Source organism: Myxocyprinus asiaticus, chromosome 6 (genome assembly GCF_019703515.2).
Source record: "Myxocyprinus asiaticus isolate MX2 ecotype Aquarium Trade chromosome 6, UBuf_Myxa_2, whole genome shotgun sequence".
In the NCBI taxonomy this organism is placed as follows: domain Eukaryota; kingdom Metazoa; phylum Chordata; class Actinopteri; order Cypriniformes; family Catostomidae; genus Myxocyprinus; species Myxocyprinus asiaticus.
The window spans coordinates 18,106,451-18,129,613 of record NC_059349.1 but is presented as its reverse complement, the minus strand read 5'-3'; the positions used below and the strand labels follow the sequence as shown (position 1 = coordinate 18,129,613).

Genomic DNA, 23,163 nt, shown 5'->3' with positions numbered 1-23,163 from the left:
AAAAAATTCAAATTCGCATTAAACTAATTAATGGCTTAAAAGTGCCTCTGGTAAGTTTTTTAATTGAAGGATGTAAAGTGTAGTGTGTCTAGTTTCATTTGATATGCCTCTTTAAAAAAATTCATACATTTTTCACGCATCAGTGCGCTGATAAACATGATGTCCACATACATGGATTTTGGGACATAAGTCCCTCAAAAGTTAAAAGAATATGTTAGTTATTTTGAAAAATGTTCAACATTAACACGTCTGTGGGTCATTTTGCTTCATTTTAATATATATTTTGTTATTTTATTTTATCACTGTACAATACAGTTTTATTCATTAACAAGTAAATGCATTCCTATATTTACTGTGGATTTTCACATTGAGAATCAATGGGTTCATCAAAAAACTGAAAAATGGTGCTTTCAGAGGCTTTCAAACTGTTCTGAGACCAGTGAAACAGACAGCACACAAGAGGTTAAGTCATTCACTAAATAGGGAGCAAGGGAGCATCCCATAGCTCACTGTAAAGCTAAGTGCTTTCACTTCTAAAATCCGGCTAAAAGTTTAGTTTCAGTCTGCAGATGATGTTTGGACCACTCAACATTTTTGGTAGACATGGGACAATGGTAATCAGTACATACATAGATTCAGAATTTATAATGTAGAATTTTATTTTAACATGGTTGGCAGTGATCGGATGATGCTGGCCATAACTTTGAATCAGAATTAGTTATGCTATTTTCTGATGTAATGTCTGTAACGTTTCAAAAACATGAATAACCAACACTCCTGGAATTTTACAAATTAGTCCCTCTGTCCACATATTTGGACATCAATTTTTAGGAAAACTATTTGCTCTAGAAAATGTTTTATTTTTAATTTTTATTTTTTTACTTGTTTATCAGTTGATACTAGTTACAAATCAAAAAGGGAAATTGAAAATTCACACAGCAGTCACGCTCAGGACTCAGGAGGTTAAATTACAAAAAATGTCAAATGTAATAATTTTCATGAGTTGGCTCAGACCTGTGAACCTCACTATAATACAGGTGCATCTCAATAAATTAGAATGTCGTGGAAAAGTTAATTAATTTCAGTAATTCAACTAAAATTGTGAAACTCGTGTATTAAATAAATTCAATGCACACAGACTGAAGTAGTTTAAGTCTTTGGTTCTTTTAATTGTGATGATTTTGGCTCACATTTAACAAAAACCCACCAATTCACTATCTCAAAAAATTAGAATATGGTGACATGCCAATCAGCTAATCAACTCAAAACACCTGCAAAGGTTTCCTGAGCCTTCAAAATGGTCTCTCAGTTTGGTTCACTAGGCTACACAATCATGGGGAAGACTGCTGATCTGACAGTTGTCCAGAAGACAATCATTGACACCCTTCACAAGGAGGGTAAGCCACAAACATTCATTGCCAAAGAAGCTGGCTGTTCACAGAGTGCTGTATCCAAGCATGTTAACAGAAAGTTGAGTGGAAGGAAAAAGTGTGGAACCAACCGAGAGAACCGCAGCCTTATGATTGTCAAGCAAAATCGATTCAAGAATTTGGGTGAACTTCACAAGGAATGGACTGAGGCTGGGGTCAAGGCATCAAGAGCCACCACACACAGACATGTCAAGGAATTTGGCTACAGTTGTCGTATTCCTCTTGTTAAGCCACTCCTGAACCACAGACAACGTCAGAGGCGTCTTACCTGGGCTAAGGAGAAGAAGAACTGGACTGTTGCCCAGTGGTCCAAAGTCCTCTTTTCAGATGAGAGCAAGTTTTGTATTTCATTTGGAAACCAAGGTCCTAGAGTCTGGAGGAAGGGTGGAGAAGCTCATAGCCCAAGTTGCTTGAAGTCCAGTGTTAAGTTTCCACAGTCTGTGATGATTTGGGGTGCAATGTCATCTGCTGGTGTTGGTCCATTGTGTTTTTTGAAAACCAAAGTCACTGCACCCGTTTACCAAGAAATTTTGGAGCACTTCATGCTTCCTTCTGCTGACCAGCTTTTTAAAGATGCTGATTTCATTTTCCAGCAGGATTTGGCACCTGCCCACACTGCCAAAAGCACCAAAAGTTGGTTAAATGACCATGGTGTTGGTGTGCTTGACTGGCCAGCAAACTCACCAGACCTGAACTCCATAGAGAATCTATGGGGTATTGTCAAGAGGAAAATGAGAAACAAGAGACCAAAAAATGCAGATGAGCTGAAGGCCACTGTCAAAGAAACCTGGGCTTCCATACCACCTCAGCAGTGCCACAAACTGATCACCTCCATGCCACGCCGAATTGAGGCAGTAATTAAAGCAGAAGGAGCCCCTACCAAGTATTGAGTACATATACAGTAAAAGAACATACTTTCCAGAAGGCCAACAATTCACTAAAAATGTTTTTTTTTATTGGTCTTATGATGTATTCTAATTTTTTGAGATAGTGAATTGGTGGGTTTTGTTAAATGTGAGCCAAAATCATCATAATTAAAAGAACCAAAGACTTAAACTACTTCAGTCTGTGTGCATTGAATTTATTTAATACACAAGTTTCACAATTTGAGTTGAATTACTGAAATAAATGAACTTTTCCACGACATTCTAATTTATTGAGATGCACCTGTATATAGATATTAATTTCCTTTGTTGCAGAAGCTCTAAGTTTACACACATGAACACCAATTGTCCTAACAAACCACAGTTGCCTTTCAATTGACTCATTCATTTAAATAATTAAAATAACTGCCACACTATCAGATTAAAAACCTGAGCAATCCAAAGAAGTTGAAATAAAATAAATTGTATAATTAAGAAAAGCTCTGTTTAACAAATTTCCCTCAGTATCAGTGCAGTAAATGTGAAAAAAAAAAATGAAGTCTTCAGATTTCGTGTCGGCCTAAACGCTAACATATTCATATATAAATCAACATACATTTAATGTTTTGAGCATTAAAAAAGTTAACTATAAAGAATAACTTTCTTCATTAAATCTAATCACGGTGCTTAAAGAAAATTCATGGGTCACAGTTTTGGGAGAGATTGTCATCAGCAGCAACTCTTTAATGTTCTCAGAACAGAACAAGCTTTAATCAAAAGGCTAAATCAGGAGAAAAGGCGATGACAGGAATAGCCAAGACAACATCTGTGGATCCTGACTCTGCTGTCAACATCTATTGAGAGGCTGACCAGCAGTCTGACCTTGTCAGTGGCTGGCCTAATTCGTCAGCCATTGTGTGGCCTGTGGAAGATTTGAAAATGGATATTCCACGCTAGGTGCCCGTTTAGCAGTAGAACCTTCATTTTGTAGCCAGTACCCAGATAGTTGCACTAAACACATACTTTTTGTTGTCTCATTCTCAACTCTTTACCCAAAAAGGAAAATTTGGTCATTAGTTAATTAATAAATAAAAAAATGTTAGGCAGAACTGTTTCCTCAGGCATCTTTTACTTTTGTTGTATGTAAAAAGATGCATGAAAGTGAATCGTGACTGCCTAACATCTCGTTTTGCGTTCCATGGAAGAAAGAAAATCATAGGGTTTTGGAACACCATGATAGGTAAGTAAATCAGAATCAGAATGAGCTTTATTGCCAGGTATGCTTACACATACAAGGAATTTGTCTTGGTGACAGGAGCTTCCAGTACACAATGCAATACAGCAACAAGACATAGATAATAAAAAAATAAAATATAATAAAAAAAAATAATAAAAAATAAAATTGAATAGAAAATAGTGTATATATAGAATACACAATAAGACTATATATATATATATATATATATATATATATATATATATATATATATATATATATATATATAATATACACATAGTGCAAATACAAATCTGTTATATACAGTGCAAGGGAATGTAATAGTCAAGAGGTAGTATGTGTTGGATAAATATAAAAAGACTAAACTGTGTATTGCAAATAATTATTGCTCAATGGGGCAGTTTTAACTGTTCTTGAGATGGATAGCCTGAGGGGAAAAAACTGTTCCTGTGCCTGACGGTTCTGGTACTCAGAGCTCTGTAGCGTCAGTTCAAAAGGGTAGTGGGCAGGGTGAGTGGGGTCCAGAGCACTGATCTATATATATATATATATATATATATATATATATATATATATATATATATATATAACATTGCTCATAGAATTCTAAACTGCCAGCTGTAGGTGAAGCCACCGGAAGTGCTCTGGCAGCCATCTTACTATTCCCTACCAACAGAGGGCATCGACCGCCAACGGACGAAACTCTCAAGATGACCCAATGTGCTGCGTTTAACTGCGAAACAAGGTTCACTAAAGGATGTGGCAAAAGTGCCCACAGGTTGGAATTTATACAGACTATGTATCTATTAAGCACAAATGAGTCGTTATCCCCATGTAGAGTGGGCATAATGAACGTAATCTTTAATAACAGTAAAAATACAACATCAAAGTGTATAAATTACCCATTTTTTTTAAAGCAAAAGAATCCAATAGCGACATCTGCAGATTGTTACAGGATGCAATGTTTCTCTGCCTTCACAGAGTTTTAAAAATGTTATAATAAAACGACTAGCTTTGTGCTGATATTGTAACTAGACAGTACCTCTTCAGAATAAATCCAGAAGAGTCAAATATAAAAATGTAGTATAGTGTATATACACACACAAGTTCATATGCAGTATGTAGTATATACATGAATTTACTTAATGGAATTATCCCATGCATTTGCATTCATTTATAGATTTCTGGAATATGTACATATCAGCTTGTGAGCATTTAATCATTGGCCAATCAATAAATCAGTATTTCCACAATCCCCTGATCTATTAAATCATAATCAGAAAGAGGTTTATTGACCTTTATGCACACTCAAGGAAATCATACAGGAAGCTTCCAAGCACACACAAAAATTGACTATTAAACTGGACAACACAATGCAAGTAAACGAAGATATGTGGGGACAAATCTGCAAATGGATTTAACAACAATCCCACAGCAAGGCAATTTAAGTCAGCTTTCAAAAGAATGGTAGCCAGACAAGCCATCAGAGCTAGTGGCAACTTTTCTCCACTGGTTAGCACAGTGGTACTGGAGAAAACATCTTCTGATATGCTGGCATTTCGGCAAAGTGACGTTCAGCCTGAAACAGAAGACACAAAGAAAAACATCACTGTAAGTCTTCCCAGCTTGTCCATGTTCAAAGAGGCTATGGTAGGGTACATAGCAGGATTTGTTGTTAAAACAACTATGAAGAAGATTCAGTGCACTACCTGTTTATCAGCACTCAGTGTCAAGAGCTCTTCCCAAGATGAACTTGGACACACACTGATCGACATAAAGTTCCGAGGTGGACTTATCAGAACGTCAGACAGCGTCCTGAAAGTCTGCAAGACAGCTGAGAAATGTATTCAATGGCACACACTCACAAGGCCCATTTCTGAATTTGACACCAAATTTAAATCCAGGGTCTCCACAAAGGTTCTGGAACTCCATGGTGGTTCTGCATTCAAGGAACTTGAGGCACACATGTTCAACTTAGAACCATACAACAATCACATCTTCATACTCATAAAGTGCATTACAGGAAGCTACACTAACATCAGGCTCCACTTCATGCCCACAGAAACATGTACTGCATCACACTTCAAACGGCTTAGGAAAACTCTGGGCAAGCTTGTACTGCAAAAAATTCAGTAAGATATAAAGATTAGTTCCTAGTGCCAGCAACCCTCTCTGCAAGAGCCAAGCCCATCCCTAGAAATTACATTTTGACAATGATTATCTTTTTTCTTTTTTTATTTTCTTTTTTTTAATGTTTTAATGAATGTTTTTGTCCATATAATGAAAGTCAATGGTGACCAAAACAAGCCGTTTTGCTCACCATTTACTTATATGGAATACAAAATACCTTCTTTTGGGTTCTGCAAAAGAAAGTCACATGGATTTGGAAGGACATGAGGTTGAGTAAATGATGACAGAATTTAAATATTTGGGTCAAATTTTCTATTAACATTAAAAGTTATAACTATCAGAAATACAGTAATTTTATAAGACTTGTTATACTGCATGTTGCAAAAGTATCTACATTGTAAATAAAACAGATAGCATAATCTTTTTTACTCAGTGTTTGTTGTCTATTCTCTTACCTGTTAAAACAGCTTTTCAGTGAAGCCAGGCTGACAATTGTCTCCTCATACAGCTTTTTCCTGCTGTTGAAAACCAATTCCGGTTTTATCTAGCATTAAATGGGATGATTATTGAAATCCAAACTGCAAACTTACCTTGTTTAACTTCTACAATATCCATGTGCTCCTGGTGAATTTCAATTGACCACTTTAGAAATTATGCCTGGGAGTTGGGCAGTGTGTGTTCAGGCCTGCACTGCAAAAAGTACAAATCAAACACAGAGAATTAATGCAAGCCCACATTATATTCATCAGTTGTATCACCTGTGTTGATCTGTAAGAAGAAATCCAACTTGACCAAAAAAGCTAACTTGGTGAGCTATATTGTTATTCATTGTGGTTATTTTCTGAAGCTAGCGTTAGCTACATAGCTAATATTCATTTAGCCTAAGAAAATAACCACAATGAATGTTCAACATAAAAGTTACACCGCATAATTATGTACTCAGACTTTAAAACTTTAAAGCCTGCAAAACATATGTTTGAAAATGTCTACTGATATCTTCCCTCAGTATCTTAAACTTGTTTCTACTGAGGTAACACGTGCACCGCTGAAGGTAATGCTCCTGTGATAAAGATTAACATGACACGCTCACACTTTCAATAAGCAGGGGACAAAAAAGAGAGTCCAAATAAATAGCTAATTACATGTATAGGAAGATTGCATTGTGATGCTGTATATGCAGACTTCATTTTTTTCTTTTTTTTTTTTAAGTGACTGGATGGGTAAAAATTACTCACCAAAAACAGATGATTTCCCATTAAGACCCATAGGGCATACAGAATGTTAGGGAATACAAAGATGGCGGTGCAGGAGCTTCACTGTTGTGACATCATGAGCAATCCAGTTCTATATTATAGATCAGTGGTCCAGAGTGATTTTTCCAGCTTTTTCCTCACTCTGGAAGTGTACAGTTCTTGAAGGGAAGGCAGGGGGTAACCAGTAATCCTCTCAGCAGTCCGAACTGTCCTTTGTAGTCTTCTGATATCTGATTTCATAGCTGCACCAAACCAGACAGTTACTAAAGTGCAGAGGAGACTGCTGAGTAGAACTGTATCGGCAGCGCCTGTGAACTTCCTCAACTGGCAAAGGAAGTGCAACCTCTTCTGGGCCTTTTTCACATGAGATAATGTTCATTATTGGGTGAATTGCCCCTTTAACATATTAAGACAGTAAAATATATCTGTTACATCCCTATATTGGTGTGAGTTTGCTGTGCTGTTGTGTTCTGCAGTATGATGGTGACTGTGGCTTGGTTCTGAGAGGTGGCTCTCAATGGATGTTGCAGGGATCTCATTAGATGTGCACATAGTGTGTTCAGGGGTAATTTGGAATGTATTATTGATGTCCTGCCATATCTATTGGCTGTCTTTTCAAAGGAGAGGAAGAGCTTCAGCATTGTTGTTCAGGATGCCATCTTACCCTCTAAATCAATAGTTAAAACAAAATCCAAGTGAGCCAATTGTGTATGTAATTGAGAAATTCTTCAGTGTAATTGAATAGAGCAGTAGTTCCCAACCCTGTTGCTGGAGGCCCCCCAAAACTGCACATTTTGTATATCTCCCTTTTCTGACACACCCAATTCAGGTCATGGAGTCTCCACAAACGAGCTGATGAGTTTAATCAGGTGTGTTTGATTAGGGAGATATCCAAATTTTTGTGTTGGGGCGGCCTCGAGGAACAGGGTTGGGAACCACTGGAATAGAGTCTACATGCAAAGGGCTCTATCTGATTACGCGTGGGTATGCAACACAATCGCAGTGCTCGAGCCAGCACAGTGTTGACACCCGAACGATAATGTTGTAGTCTGTAGTGCACTAATGAATATGTCAACAGATAAAGCCGAAGAGTGTGTTTACTGTGGCTTCTGGTGCGTGACAGGGTACCGGAGCCTGCACGGGAAGTCCTGCTGGATCATTTAGATGTGCGAGCAGTTGCCAAGGCTTTAAGCTCCCAAGGGAGTGGAGGTAGTGCCTGGTGACTATACCAGACAACTCATCCAGCACCCGTGGCACATCTGCAGGACTGTTGATGGAAGAGGTTACTTCTGAGCTGTGCTGTCAAAGATCGGCTACTACATGCACTTGAAATATTTATCCAACTGATCCAGCCCTGAGGAATACTTTTTACGTTCCTGCGTGGCTTCAGTTTATGCCTTTTTCAAATTTTGTTAGTATTTTCTGGTGGGTCTAATTACTGACATATTCCTCTAGTTCATGTAAACTGACATTTTTTGTAAAATGGGAAAACCATGTCAGAGGAATGACCCAAACGGCAAGGGGGGTTGAACTTAACTTTAAAATTAAGTATGCTTGGATTTTAACGCTTGTAAGCATTGTTCATTGGGCAGAGTAACATTTCCAGTTGAACTTGGATAGACAGCTGTTTATCATTTGTTGGCCTTCAAATTCAGTATTTTGTTGGAACACAGAATTGCACAGATGTCTTCAGTGGAACAAAGTAGTGCCAACTCGTAATTTGTCCAGCCAGTGATCACCGTCTTTGAGTCTGACTCCCTTACTGCTTGTGACTGATAAAAGAGCAGCTAGCTTTGCTCAGAATATTTAATCATTCTTTCTTTTGAAATTCAAACCAAATCAGTGTTGGATGAGTGTTGCTGTTTTGCAGAGCAAGTTTTGAAGGGGAATGAAGGAGAGTCTGAAGATCCTGGGTCGTGAGTGCACAGCACACTTGAAGCTTTGTTCAGATGAAAACTCCTGATACGCACAGCGCAGGAAACCACACTCATAATTAAGGAAGTTGTTTGGAAGCGTTCTAAGATTTTGGCTAGATTTGTTTTCCTGTTTTTGTCATCGACACACTCCTGAAAAGTGAAGCTTGCATCCATAGTTCATCCGCAGCGATGAACTACATCTTTAGTGGAAACAACCTGTATTCCAGGCGAAGTCGAGGCAGCAGCACCAATTCAGCTCATAGTGGCTCAGCAGGGCCCAAAAATAGACAGTGGTCCATACGTAGTTCCTCTGAGGAGGCAAAACCAACCCCGTCCCGTTGGCGCCGGGTGCTTGCTACCCTCACCGGCCTTAATACTTTCACTGACTGCATCGTATCAAGGACAACTCAGGTATGCTTTGTGGATGTATGTACAAGGTGCCTTAAGGGAAATTCAGAAATTTGGAGGTAATGATGAGTTTTCTGTGTCATTAAAACTTAATAAGCTTGTGTGTTTCTGTGTTTAGGATCTTATTCCTCTCTGCTGTTTTCTTAGTGTAACATAGTTGTTTTTGTTATAGTTAGGCTGTCATGGTTGTTTACTGTGCTTTATGCATCTTATAAAGTTTTAAAATGTTTTTAAAATGTCTGAATTGTTAAGATTTGAGGCTGTTTTATATTGAGTGCCATAAGACCAAAGATTTACAGTGAAGTCATTATGACAGATTATTACCCATTATAGTACAACTTTTTGTACTGGAATAATTTTCGAACACATTAGACAGAGCTTTCACAATTATGTTTTTTTTTTTTTTTTTTTTTTTTTTTTAGGATATACTGTATAGAATTAATTCAGACTATATAGAGCATATACTTGTTGGTTTTGAAAACCTTCTCAGTTTCATCTCATGGATTCCGCTCTTATCACAGAGGAAACCAGAACTCTGCGGTATAACCCTGACTGTAAAGCAAATGAGGCCCCACTGTGCAGCACTAGTGGTTAACATGATGTTGCCACGGAGAGTGCTAATTGTCAGTTGAGGCTTATAGGCCATGTGATTAGGTATCCTAATCATTTTCTTTTATCAATGAGCTTCACCTTTCACTGCACATTTAGGGTATATGTTAATGTATCACTGATGATGCCATTGCTTCAGGTCTGCTGAAGGTGAGAGAGGTAATTGAACAACTGAAATCTTGCATGCTCGCACAGCGTAAAAGAACACAAGTCAGTCTCTGAACCAGTTGTGGGGTGAATCTCACAAAACCTGTCAAGAACATGCCCACATCACGTTTTACCCAAGAATATGAAAATTAATAAATAGATAAATAATAATGGAAAAATTGCATAAAGAAAATTAAGCCTATTTCTTTTTTTAAAGGTACTGTTATGTGTAAAAATAAACAATTACTGTATTATTTAAATTGTTAAACATTTTATTATTTGTTTTACTTAATGTAATTTATGCCGATGAATACAATTATATTGATTAATTAAAAAAAACAATAATTGCATCCAGACAAGATGATTTTCATTATTACAGAATTAAGTTTTTTTTTCAGATTACAGTAATGACAGTTTGTCCCTAAGTATTATCAAATCATTGTCACAATGCACACAATATTAATAGTTCTTAAGCGTGTAGCATTTTCTTAATGCAAAATTTAATTTCAATATTTTTTTTATTTGTTTTGGGGGGGGGGTCTACAGTGACCTGACCATTTTTTGTAGGATTCAGCCCATGTCAAGAAGTGATTCTCAAAAATCATGAATGTGCTCTGTACAGTTCATTTGATATTAATTTCATGCACATTAATATATTCTATTCACAAGCATCTATTTTTCATTATTAGTTGAGAGCATCAAAGCAAAATTGTCAAAGAGCTGTTTTTGTTGGGTGTGTGGCCAGTAGGTGGCACTGGAATTGTTTCGTTTCCTGGCTTGCTGTAATATTGATCCTAATCCTGATCAAATTCTAGCAATTTTAGATATAAGCCTCTCAATTTAACCTGCAAAGCACCGTGAAATTAGAAGTTTCTTAAAACATAATTTTGTTTCACTAGTATACAGAGAGTCACAGGATTATTACTATCACCATCTTTATTATTATTAATATGATTATTATTATATAATTTTGGACTCATGAAAAGGATACTGTTAAAAGCAGCTGTTTTCCTTTATAGGTAGTCACATAGACCGATGCTCACTTCTTCATTGAGAAATCTAAATTTGTGTGCTTGGCACTTTAACATTACATGATTAAATTACGCTTTAACCTGCTGATTGTGTAAGTTCATCAAAGCTGACATGCATACTACTCTAAATGCTGAAGCAGTTGTCGTTAACAGCTTGGCGGACTCATCAATTTAAATCCATTTATAAAATCAGCCTCCAATCCAATCACCCGAGTTGTCATGTCACGCAGCTATTCTAGGATATTTTGTATAATTTATCTAATCATAATATTCCCAAAGGAAAGATCCTTTGCAGCCATACACTGTGGCAAGCCATCCGTCACAAGTGTCCATATAAAATATGCATTAGTTTCAATAGCTTTTTGTATGTATTTTTTTTTTCCTCATTGAGTGACCCCAGTCAAAGTAAAAATGAAATTCAGACCTCAACTAAAGATTTGTCCATTTCAAGCATCAAAATCGAATGACTAATTAATTTATTTATATTGTCTTACTCAACCTAATACTTTATCTCACAGTACTGAATAGATATTTTAAATCCTTGTATCTATTTTTATTCATCTATTTGCAAACTCTGAGACTAGGATTTCTCAGCGTGAGCCACTTCTATCAAGAGAGATTGAAACTGAACCTGCAGATTCACTCTTTCTCTCAAGGACATGCTAGGTCTTTCTCACTCATTTGGTGCCGTTTCAATCGCAATCTTATTGTGAAATCATAATATATAACGTGATACATGTCGTATCGAAAGGTGGTTGGCAATAACCAGCCCTACTTACTACGATAACAAAACATCAGAGAAAAGCCCCCCACAATGTTGTTGTGAACTACAGAAGCCAACTCAAAGAACCTTAGTCACTTCTCCTCAATAACAGATTCCCACCATTTCCAGTGATATCTGTGAATATGTACTGTAGGTGAGGAGCTGTTTACTATATGGATTCCCCTCATGCTAGGATACAGTTGCTCTCTGCGTGTTGCCGTGGTTTCAGCGGGCTGGCTTTGTATGTGAATCGGAGCTCAGCATTGATTATTCATGCCAGGAAAAAGCCCCTCCACGCCTGATGGCTGTGCACATTGGAGCTCTCTAATTGGCATGAGAATTCAAAGAGATGAGAGGAAGAGTGAACGAGAGAGACACAGAGAGAGTAAGAGGTTCGGTGCGCACTTGAACGCATGAGAGCCTGGACTGAATTTCCCTCCACTTGTTTGTTGCCAAGGCGCTGCACCAAAACACTGCAGCTTTCTCGCCGCCGACCTTGTTTTCTCCAAATTTGATGCTGTTGCTTCACGTTTCGTCCACGTGCTGAACATGACAACCTTCCACTCCGGCCACGAGTGCGGCAGCAGGAGAGTGGACAGCTGCGAGAGATCAGTTCATGAGAGGAGAATTGTCTCTTATCCAAGGGTCAACCTAGGGCAGAACCCACTGACCACGTCCATCCTCAAGCAACCACATCTTCAGCAGATGGTGACCCAGGAGCCTGCCTTCAACTCCTGCACCCTGCCCTCAAACATAGGAAAGACCAGAACCAAGTTCCTCAATTTGCATGACAGTGTGAAGAAAAGCCCCACCAAGAGCACGGCCAAAGTGATCGGCCCAGGGGAGAGGTTTTTTGGCATGGTTGACACTCGATGGGCCTCTGTGTCATTTGATAAGGTATGTTAGGAGTAGTAAGAACAGAGGAACTAGATCGGCTCTCTTATCCTTGCATCAGAATGCTTTTTTCTGTTTGTGGTGGTGTCAAATATAGTCCCTACTTTGGCTTTACATTCATAACTGGTGTGCTCTTTAGCATTTTTGTTGATGATGACGACTATCTATTTCAGTGGTTATGCTGAGATTAACTGTCCTCTGTCTTTGGTCTACGTGACGTGATATTTATCATCCCCTTAGTGTTTCAGAGTGGCTCTGTATTTCCTTGTAGTTTTTCTGCCCCTCATTCTTTATCTTCTTTTAGCAAACACGTTGGTTGTTGCATAAAACATGTGCATTTTTTTTCTGATCCAAATATCAGTTATCGTCAGCTTGATTGTCAAGCTTCTCATCTTCCTAATGTGTTGTTTTTCCATGTTAAATTTGTTTAGAGCAATTAATCCCACAATTAAAGGTCTATAGTGGAGCGCTTAAGTGGGACTCCAGTCGATGCCATTGACGAGATCTAATTTTAGTCATTTTGTGGACCGTGTTTGTGGTTTAGGCACCACAGCAATCAAACCACCCCTGGTATTGTTTTACCCCATAACATCACTCTTAATTAAGATTTCTACTCAAACATAAGATGTGTTGATTATTTGTCATTTTCAGACAGATGGCCCGGCAGCTACCCTCTCTTACAAAAAAAAGTAATGTGAAAGTACAATGTTGCAGTGATTATATTAAATGTTAATGCCATTTAATATCATATGTACCATAGTACTGAATGATTGCCATATTATTTATGGTGCTCTTACTTTAATGGGACATGTCCAAAGAAATCCCAGTGTAATACAGAGCACTTTTGAATGTGGCCTGACGGAATGTGATTTCAGCTTTCACAGAATCACCTTCAAGGTTTCCTCCAAATAGATACACATCAAGTTAATTGTGAAATCTGCACATATTGTGCTTCAGTGGCTGAGAAGCGCCTGTGGTCTCAGTGAGGGGTGATTGTGAGTTGTGCCAGAGAGAGAGAGAGAGAGAGGGAGGGAGAGAAACTCCTCCAAGCTGTCCTCCAGGCCGTATGTCAGAGTGTGATGCAGACATCTGCCCTGTCATAGTGTTACATTTTGTGTTTTTATGCTCATGAATGTTTAAGAAAAGCTTATTCCTCCTCTTGTCATCACACTGCTCAGTAAACAAGTAGTCACAGCTCTATAACAAGTAGCTGGAGTCGTCTCTAACACTATAAAGCAGGGGTCGGCAACCTTTTTGACATGAAGTGCAATTTTTACGTTTCCTTGTTAATCACTTTGCCTCATTTTCTTATTTAATAGTTTATTTTTCATTACAAATTATATTATTAGCATAACGTTTGAGTGAAAAATTGGGCAAAACCTGATTTGTGAATGTTCCATAGAGCATCGAGTGCTTTAATGCAAGTAAGGAAATATGGCCTTTTGTACAAAAGGTGTTAACATAGTTAATGACACAAATTTGCTTATTTTATTAGTGACCTAGAAATTGTGTGGAATCTTAAATATTTCTTATTCATTTTATGTCGTACAGTTATCAAAATCCTGAAACTGTGTTCATTTCAAGGTTTAATTTAGATTTTGAAATAGACCTTTGAACCGCACTATGTGTGTTTGTGTTTTTTCTTTTCCCTTTTTAATATAGTTTTAGTTTGAGAATAGCTGGGTTGAAAATCTTAAACACTGATTGTGTATCTTTTTCTCCCCAATTTGGAATGCCCAATTCCCAATGCGCTCTAAGTCCTTGTGGTGGCGTAGTGACTCATCTCAGTCCGGGTGGCGGAGCACGAATCTCAGTTACCTCTGCGTCTGAGACCGTCAATCCGCACATCTTATCACTCCACACGCGGAAACATAGTGCGTGTGGAGGCTTCACGCCATTCTCCGCGGTATCCACGCACAACTCACCGCGCCCCACCAAGAGCGAGAACCACATTATTGTGACCATGAGGAAGTTACCCCATGTGACTCTACCCTCCCTAGCAACCGGGCCAATTTGGTTGCTTAGGAGACCTGGCTGGAGTCACTCAGCACACCCTGGATTTGAACTCGCGACTCCAGGGGTTGCAGTCAGCATCTTTACTCGCTGAGCTACCCAGGCCCCCTTGTATCTTGTTATTTGCATCTAGTGTGGTTCTGAAAGCAACAAATATGATTAGAAAATGAAGGATGTCATCCGCTCAACCGTCCATCGCAACTGATGCAAAGCGGACACGTTTACAAGTGCTGCCTGAATTGATTGTGCCTACAAAACAGTGGCTTGTGATGCGCAAATGGTTTGTATGCACGCACTCTGCTCGTCTGCTAACTACCACTGTCTAGTCAAATTTTAATAGTGTCAAGCTTCCCATTCAGTTTATAACCACATAAAACACGCTGCATAATTATGAGGAAGAATTGCATCAAGAGGTAGATTGGCATACAGGTGCGATGGACTTGATATAAATAAAGTACTTGTTCCTCTCTCTTGGATTACCCCTCCATGTGCCAATGATGGCATGTGTGCCAAAGGTTGCCGACCCCTGCTCTAAAGCCTAGGGTACACCTTTTCCGCGTGCTGCTTCATCTCACGCACGGTCGAATGCTCAACCTTTCAAAGTAGACTCTTTTTATTGCAAACCTGTACAGACACGTTTGAACACTACAACTGCTTTGCGATACTGTAAGTGCAGTCAACGCTAAGGGCATGGGCAGACAATGCGCACAGATGCGGACTGTTCGCATGTCTAGAAAAACTGAGCTGCAAACAGACAGAATGTGTGTACTGTGCTGATTTATAAAGTTTGTGTCTCACACACTGCAAGAGGCATAGTGGCACGTGGAAAACCAAAGTGTACTTTGGCCTTAATGCTACAAACATACTCTGTGTTTGGCCAACACATTGCAAGCCCATTTTACATACTAAATGTGCGCACTTGTGTTACTGTGGCAGTAACAAACTGCAATGATGGAGTTTTAGAATTTCTGTTCCATATGTTCTTATTCAAGTGAATAGCTATAAACATGTCAACCGTTTAACTTGCTCAGCAAGATTCTCTTTAAGTGCTTTAGTACTTCTTATGGCAATGCTGAGAATGCAACATGCAATGTATTTGAGTATGTACATTGCATTATGAATTCCATTCTGACACATTTCGAAAAATAAATCGAGTTTGCATTGCTAGAAACACTGGCGTTTACATACTTTATATAAAGTATGGCCATAAGATTATATCAAATGAATCTACATAGGACAAGAAGACTGTGCCAAAGCACTCCTGAAATATGAAGTAGAACTACCGTCTACACTAAAAATCAAGGCATTTGCTAGATACCCATCTAATCATCGTTAAACCCAAGGTATACTTTGGCTTTCCACATAAAAGAAAAACACAAAGCAGTCGTAGTGTGCAGGCTTCGAATGCATTTGTATTTGCTTGCCTTCAAAAGAGTATGCTTTGAAAGGCTGAGCAGGCTGAGCACTCAACCGTGTGTGAGACGAAAAAACAAAATATACCCGAGCCTTTAGCCTTAAACAAGGAATTCTCACTGCACTGTCCATCCAAAAATATCTGTGTCCACTGTTCTGTCGTCATCATAACTGTACCATGTGCAACAGTGTGGATTATACAGCCTCATTCTTATTCACATGCTCATTTTTACTCTCTACTCATCTGAAATCCTCCAATAATCACAAACTGAGTGTCTCCAAGCTCCCTGCTGTGACGCCTCTCATATTTGCTGCAATCTTGCACATACACTCATAAAGATACCCACTTTCACCCATCCCCCTTGGTTGGTTCCTATGCAGTGCTGTGCTGTTGTGTTGTTGTGTATATATGTGACCTGACCTCTACCCTTTCATGCTATTGTTCAGCAGACAGATGCTGTCCCACCCTCCACTCTCATAATCCCTGTGATCCCAATCTCCACTGTCCCTGCGGAGCCTGCTGTCATCCTTCCATCGACGTCACAGGTCTTTTTTTTTTTTTTTTTCTATTTTCCCTCTGTCCCCTGCTTGTTTTTTTTGCTCTCTTCCTGGTCATTTTGTCTTGATCCCTGCCATTCCACTGCTCGTTGATGGGGCTGAAGGATTATCAGCCCCAAAGTCGGGTAAAGTACTACGGCCTTTCCCCTTGACTAATAGCATCTGTGTGTGAACCAGCCGGAGGAAGTAGCGAGCCACAGAGGAAGACAGACAAAGTGATTGAGCGAGAGAGACAGAGAGAGAGAGTGGATTTAATTTTAGGCTACTTTAGGCTCGTAATAGCATTCATGCTTCAGCATTGCATGTTCTGCAGTATAAAATGCCATGTACGTACATATGCTGGCTGCGCTGTGTTAATCTGGTGTGAGTGCCAGTGGTGTTAAATGTAGCGTCATGTGGAGAGTAAGTGAATATACCTTTGCTGCGTAGAACACTGCAAGCTTAACACAGCTTTTCCTAGTTACTGCTTCTACTAACACAGATTGTTCCAGGTGCAATTTGGAAGGGACAGAGAATGTCCTGAAACTGATGCCTAAACTGGACTGTTTTCTCTTGCAGGCAAATCCTCCCCCTGTTGTGGTAAATACAGAGAGTTTGGATTCAGCCCCATATGTAAGTGTCATTTTTACTTATTTCACATTTGTTTCTCACTAATTTCAAGAATCCCTGCTCAAAACAGCACTGTGCATGTTAATTACATGTTTTATCTGCTTCTGTTTGATTTGCAACTTTAACAGCTTGGAACAAGCCATGTTTTAGTATTTATTCAAAGCGATATTTGATTTTCTATTTTAAGTCACTGACTTTGAGTCAAGCACCACAGTGTTGGATCTTTGAACTCAGGTTAATGTTAGCATAGTGTTTGGAATATCATTACTGAGGTGGTGTTCATTGAGCACTGTGGGGAAAATGACATCTCCATGGTTTGTTTTCCGCTTCATTTCCCTTGAGTTTGCCTGTGGTGTAGTAAGGTCAGTAGTCATGATTGTGCAACTCAGGGGCACTGCGTCTGTTTTTCTTATCCAGCACCACACATACATTACAACCTTCATTTTAGCATTTTTGCTTTATCAGCAGCACCACAGATTCTAAGTAGCATACAGAGCCTCATGGGACTCATCGGCGCTTTGTCTTTTGTGATTGGGGGACCATAATTGACTCCATGTGGAAATTATGTTGTGAAGGCAAGTGGGGTGGGAATAACGTTTAAAGGTTGACTTGTTTAGGCAAACTACATAATGTGGGAAGTGTTGCTGTGACTCAGTCGAGATGTGTTGAGAATGAAATCAGGCTAACATCATTATCATCATCATTGCATTTATTGAATTTGTTCAGATATGGTGATGAAGGCTTGAAGATTTATGAGCCACTAAAATCACAAATCACAATTGAATGAAAATCACTGAAAAGGGTATTTTTCACTGATCACACATCACAGCCATGTCCTTGTTCATTAACTCAATGTTCAGATGGGCCTTTGCAGTGTTCCACTGTCCATGGTGCTGAGACCAAACCAGATGCAGCTGGCTACAGTGCTAATAAATACGCGAGGCCACATCTCTATGCATTACATAAACAAAGCTGAGTTCTTCTGAAAAAACTGTTTTCACTGCAGTCACATATTGCACCATTATTGGACAGACATTTTTGTTTAATAGCCATATTTGCCAATTTGATTGTTTTAGTGTTTAGCTTGGTTTCAAAAGACATCAATCGAGAGTATTCGTAAAGCACAGAGCTTTATGCATAGAGAACAATGCTAGTTGGACATCCAATTCGTACAAGAACAGATCCGGATCTTAAATTGTTTACATGCTGCACAGTTAGCATCTTAAAGGGATACTTCAACCAAAAATGAAAAGCATCAAAAACATGTTGTTACAAACCTCTATGACTTTATTTCTTCTGTGAAACACCAAAGGAGATGTTAGTCAGAATGTTAGCCTCAGTTACCATTCACTTTCATTGTATGGAATAAAAGATGCTATGTGAAGTGAATTTTGACGGAGGCTAAGAAAGTCAGGGGTTTGAAACAACAAGAGGGTTCATTGTGAATATTGAATATTGTGAGCTCTGCCTACATTCACAGTATAGCATTTCATCGAGTGCAGTATTGCTTTTATTAATGCTGTCTAGCGAAAACTGTGGTTGAAACCTAAAATTGCAAGCAACTTGCGGAAAAACATTTTACGTGAGTTGTGTTGCGGCAGTGAAATCATTACATTATAATCAACTTGAGATGAGCATACATTCATGGGGAATTAGCATGTACCTATTATGGCTTTTAGATGCAATTTTTTCATTGTCCACTCTGTTTAAAATAGGCAATGGAAAGTGACAAGTTGTGCATTTCTGCGACTGGGGTCAAATATAGTTTTAAGAGGAGTAGAAAGACAGCAGCACACGCACACTTAGGGACAGACACACTTAGGAAATCTTGAAACTGCAGCAATGTTATAACATACTCAGAAGTCATGAATATTAGTAAACATGTTAAAGTAACTGCACCAGAAAATGTAGCCTATTAAACACATCGCAATTGGTAATCACATGAGTAATGTTCAATTTATTAAAGCATGACAACCTATATAAGCTTCAACAACCCTACCGAAACACACATTCAAGCATTATAGCAAATAAACAGCTTCACCAACAATTAACAGCATCCGGAGAATGATGTCCCCCCTGATGTCCTGACTGAACAGCATTAGCTTCTCAAGCTGGCATATACGTGACACAGTAGCTGGTCCTTTTCTGTGCTTAAGGAAATGACTTAAGTGTGCAAAGAAGAATGATGTAAGCCTGTGATTTGGTGCCAAATACGACCCGACAATTTAAAATACAAATAATTCTTGTAGGCTTACCGTAGTGAATCAGGTAAAGACAGGGTAAGACAAGGGCAGAGTTTTGAACAGGATTTTATTTATGCACTCACTCAATAATAGACTTTTGTTAATTGTAATCAAAGAAATCTTACATAGTGCAGCTTTAAATGGTTACTAAATAATAAAAATATTAAGGATCCAGTTTTCGTTCAGACATGATATTATTTAGCAGTATGGCCCTATCAACCCCAAGGAGTGGAAATATCCATTTTATAAATAAACAGTACACTGTTACACAGTTTCCTGTGATATCTTTAATGAATATCCCTAATCTGTGCAATTACAATGGTGAAAAGCTTTTCTTTTTATAGATAATCTACACATTATTTCAGAAAGTAATATGAATGATAATCATATAGTAGTACTATATGAACATTAAAGTCACATTTCCCTGGACCAAGACATTCAACAACAATCATCAAGGTTAATATTGTCAGTTGTTTTGGTCTTCTGATGGAGCACATGGAAGAGTCTTAGCTGTGTTTGCTTATGTTTGTGTGTAAGAGACTCACCTGCTCATCATTAGCTTTTCAGTGGCAGCGTAATGGGTTTTTTCTTCTGTTTTGAGTGACTGCTGTCTGACCGTGCTACTGATGTCATTTCATCGCTCTGTGCCTCATTCTGCTCATCAATCTCACACACTTACAAAGATATATGTGCACACATTGACATATTGATGCTATATCAATATATGCACTCAATAGAGCACCGCAACAATGCTTGCACACTTTTTCAGCCATATTGGTTCCGGAAGTATTTTTCTCATTCATTTTTTCCTTAAAGATTTCATAAAATCCTTCATAAAAGTGTTATAAGCCATGAACCAAACAAACCAGCTTCAGTGTTGGAGGGATAGTTCACCATAAAATGAAAGTTCTCTCATGATTTACTCACCCTCATGCCATTCCAGATGTGTATGACTTTGTCTTCTACTTAACACAAACAAAGATTTTTAGAAGAATATCTCAGCTCTGTAGGTCAAAACAATGCAAGTGAATGGTAACCAAAACTTTAAAGCTCCAAAAAAGCACATAAAGGCAGAATAAAATAAATCCATACGACTCCAGTGTTTTAATCTATGTCTTCTGGAGTAATCTAAGGGTAAGTATCAACAGACCAAAATGTAACTCAGTTTTCACTGTACATCTTGTCATTGCAGTCTCTAGGCAGAATCATGATTTCAAGCTCGATTACACTTCCTAGTGCTTTACGAATGCGCAGTGCGCTAGGAAGTGTTTGTAACCAAGCTTGAAATTGCGATCGTTAAGGAGACTGCTGATGTTAAGATTTTTGTGAAAAAGGAGTAATATTTTATAGTCTGTTCTTACCCAAAACCAATTGCTTCTGAAGATATGGATTTAACCACTGGAGTCTTATGGATTACTTTTAATGTGGCCTTTGTGCTTTTTAGAGCTTCAAAATTTTGGCCACCATTCACTTGCATTGTATAGACCTACAGAGCTGAAATATTCTTCTAAAAATCTTTATTTGTGTTCAGCAGAAGAAAGTCATACACATCTGGAATGGCACGAGGGTGCGTAAATGATGAGAGAATTTTCATTTTTGGGTGAACTATCCTTATAATCATAGCATTACAAAATTTGATTTGAAGCGAAAAGGTAGGCTAAAAGACTGTGTACTTAACGTCTTTTAAGCCTGTCGCGATTATTAAATAACCATCTGATTGCTGTTATTTTATCTAATCGTGGTCATTTGAGACAACCGCGATTATTGGCCATTCAAACTCCAATCACATTTTAATGCCCAAATAAGGGAATTTTAAGCGAATATACTGTATAAATGCCACGAATGGCGCGTTTGTGGGCCATTCAGTTGAACTCCGAGTCCGAGCATCACTGAGCCACATAGCGGAGGTCAACAAGCTCCTGTCCTGAAGAGCGAGTGAAGCGCTCGCTGTCAGCAGAGGCTCGCGCCAAACTCCTTCGAAAATATAAACAAACAAGTATACATTTTGATAGTGAACGCACAGCGCTCCAGTTTCACTTTAAACGATCGTGTAATGGCAAATATTCCTGGTTCATACACACTGTGTTAATGGCACACATTGACAAAGAGGAGGACATGCACACTTTTTCGATTTCTGTGGAGTGATAAAATTATGAAACAAAATCTCAAAAGTTTTGCTTCATGACAAATAAGGGCTCGTGGGTTTAATCAGAACATTAAAATAACAAGTGAAAGTGAAGAAATTTGGAAAGAAATGTTTTACTAATGCATAATATAATATAAATATAACTAATATATATAACTAATATATATATATACAGGTGCATCTCAATAAATTAGAATGTCGTGGAAAAGTTCATTTATTTCAGTAATTCAACTCAAATTGTGAAACTCGTGTATTAAATAAATTCAGTGCACACAGACTGAAGTAGTTTAAGTCTTTGGTTCTTTTAATTGTGATGATTTTGGCTCACATTTAACAAAAACCCACCAATTCACTATCTCAAAAAATTAGAATATGGTGACATGCCAATCAGCTAATCAACCCAAAACACCTGCAAAGGTTTCCTGAGCCTTCAAAATGGTCTCTCAGTTTGGTTCACTAGGCTACACAATCATGGGGAAGACTGCTGATCTGACAGTTGTCCAGAAGACAATCATTGACACCCTTCACAAGGAGGGTAAGCCACAAACATTCATTGCCAAAGAAGCTGGCTGTTCACAGAGTGCTGTATCCAAGCATGTTAACAGAAAGTTGAGTGGAAGGAAAAAGTGTGGAAGAAAAAGATGCACAACCAACCGAGAGAACCGCAGCCTTACGATTGTCAAGCAAAATCGATTCAAGAATTTGGGTGAACTTCACAAGGAATGGACTGAGGCTGGGGTCAAGGCATCAAGAGCCACCACACACAGACATGTCAAGGAATTTGGCTACAGTTTTTCGTATTTCTCTTGTTAAGCCACTCCTGAACCACAGACAACGTCAGAGGCGTCTTACCTGGGCTAAGGAGAAGAAGAACTGGACTGTTGCCCAGTGGTCCAAAGTCCTCTTTTCAGATGAGAGCAAGTTTTGTATTTCATTTGGAAACCAAGGTCCTAGAGTCTGGAGGAAGGGTGGAGAAGCTCATAGCCCAAGTTGCTTGAAGTCCAGTGTTAAGTTTCCACAGTCTGTGATGATTTGGGGTGCAATGTCATCTGCTGGTGTTGGTCCATTGTGTTTTTTGAAAACCAAAGTCACTGCACCCGTTTACCAAGAAATTTTGGAGCACTTCATGCTTCCTTCTGCTGACCAGCTTTTTAAAGATGCTGATTTCATTTTCCAGCAGGATTTGGCACCTGCCCACACTGCCAAAAGCACCAAAAGTTGGTTAAATGACCATGGTGTTGGTGTGCTTGACTGGCCAGCAAACTCACCAGACCTGAACCCCATAGAGAATCTATGGGGTATTGTCAAGAGGAAAATGAGAAACAAGAGACCAAAAAATGCAGATGAGCTGAAGGCCACTGTCAAAGAAACCTGGGCTTCCATACCACCTCAGCAGTGCCACAAACTGATCACCTCCATGCCACGCCGAATTGAGGCAGTAATTAAAGCAAAAGGAGCCCCTACCAAGTATTGAGTATATATACAGTAAATGAACATACT

The 23,163-nt window shown here is 38.7% G+C and overlaps 1 protein-coding gene across 18 annotated transcripts in view; it reads left to right on the top strand.

The window, feature by feature from the left end:
- The window catches only part of LOC127442008 (discs large homolog 1-like protein), a 143,824-nt gene that overhangs the window by 77,562 nt on the left and 43,099 nt on the right, over positions 1-23,163 (top strand). For 8 of the 18 annotated variants that reach the window (XM_051699645.1, XM_051699644.1, XM_051699655.1 and 5 more), the window contains 2 exons: positions 16,555-16,653; positions 17,224-17,277. In XM_051699645.1, coding sequence (XP_051555605.1) covers positions 16,555-16,653; positions 17,224-17,277 — 153 coding nt within the window. Of the gene's footprint in view, positions 1-8,897; positions 9,241-16,554; positions 16,654-17,223; positions 17,278-23,163 lie in introns of those variants that run through there. The other 10 variants (XM_051699660.1, XM_051699658.1, XM_051699656.1 and 7 more) reach the window with 5 other exon arrangements.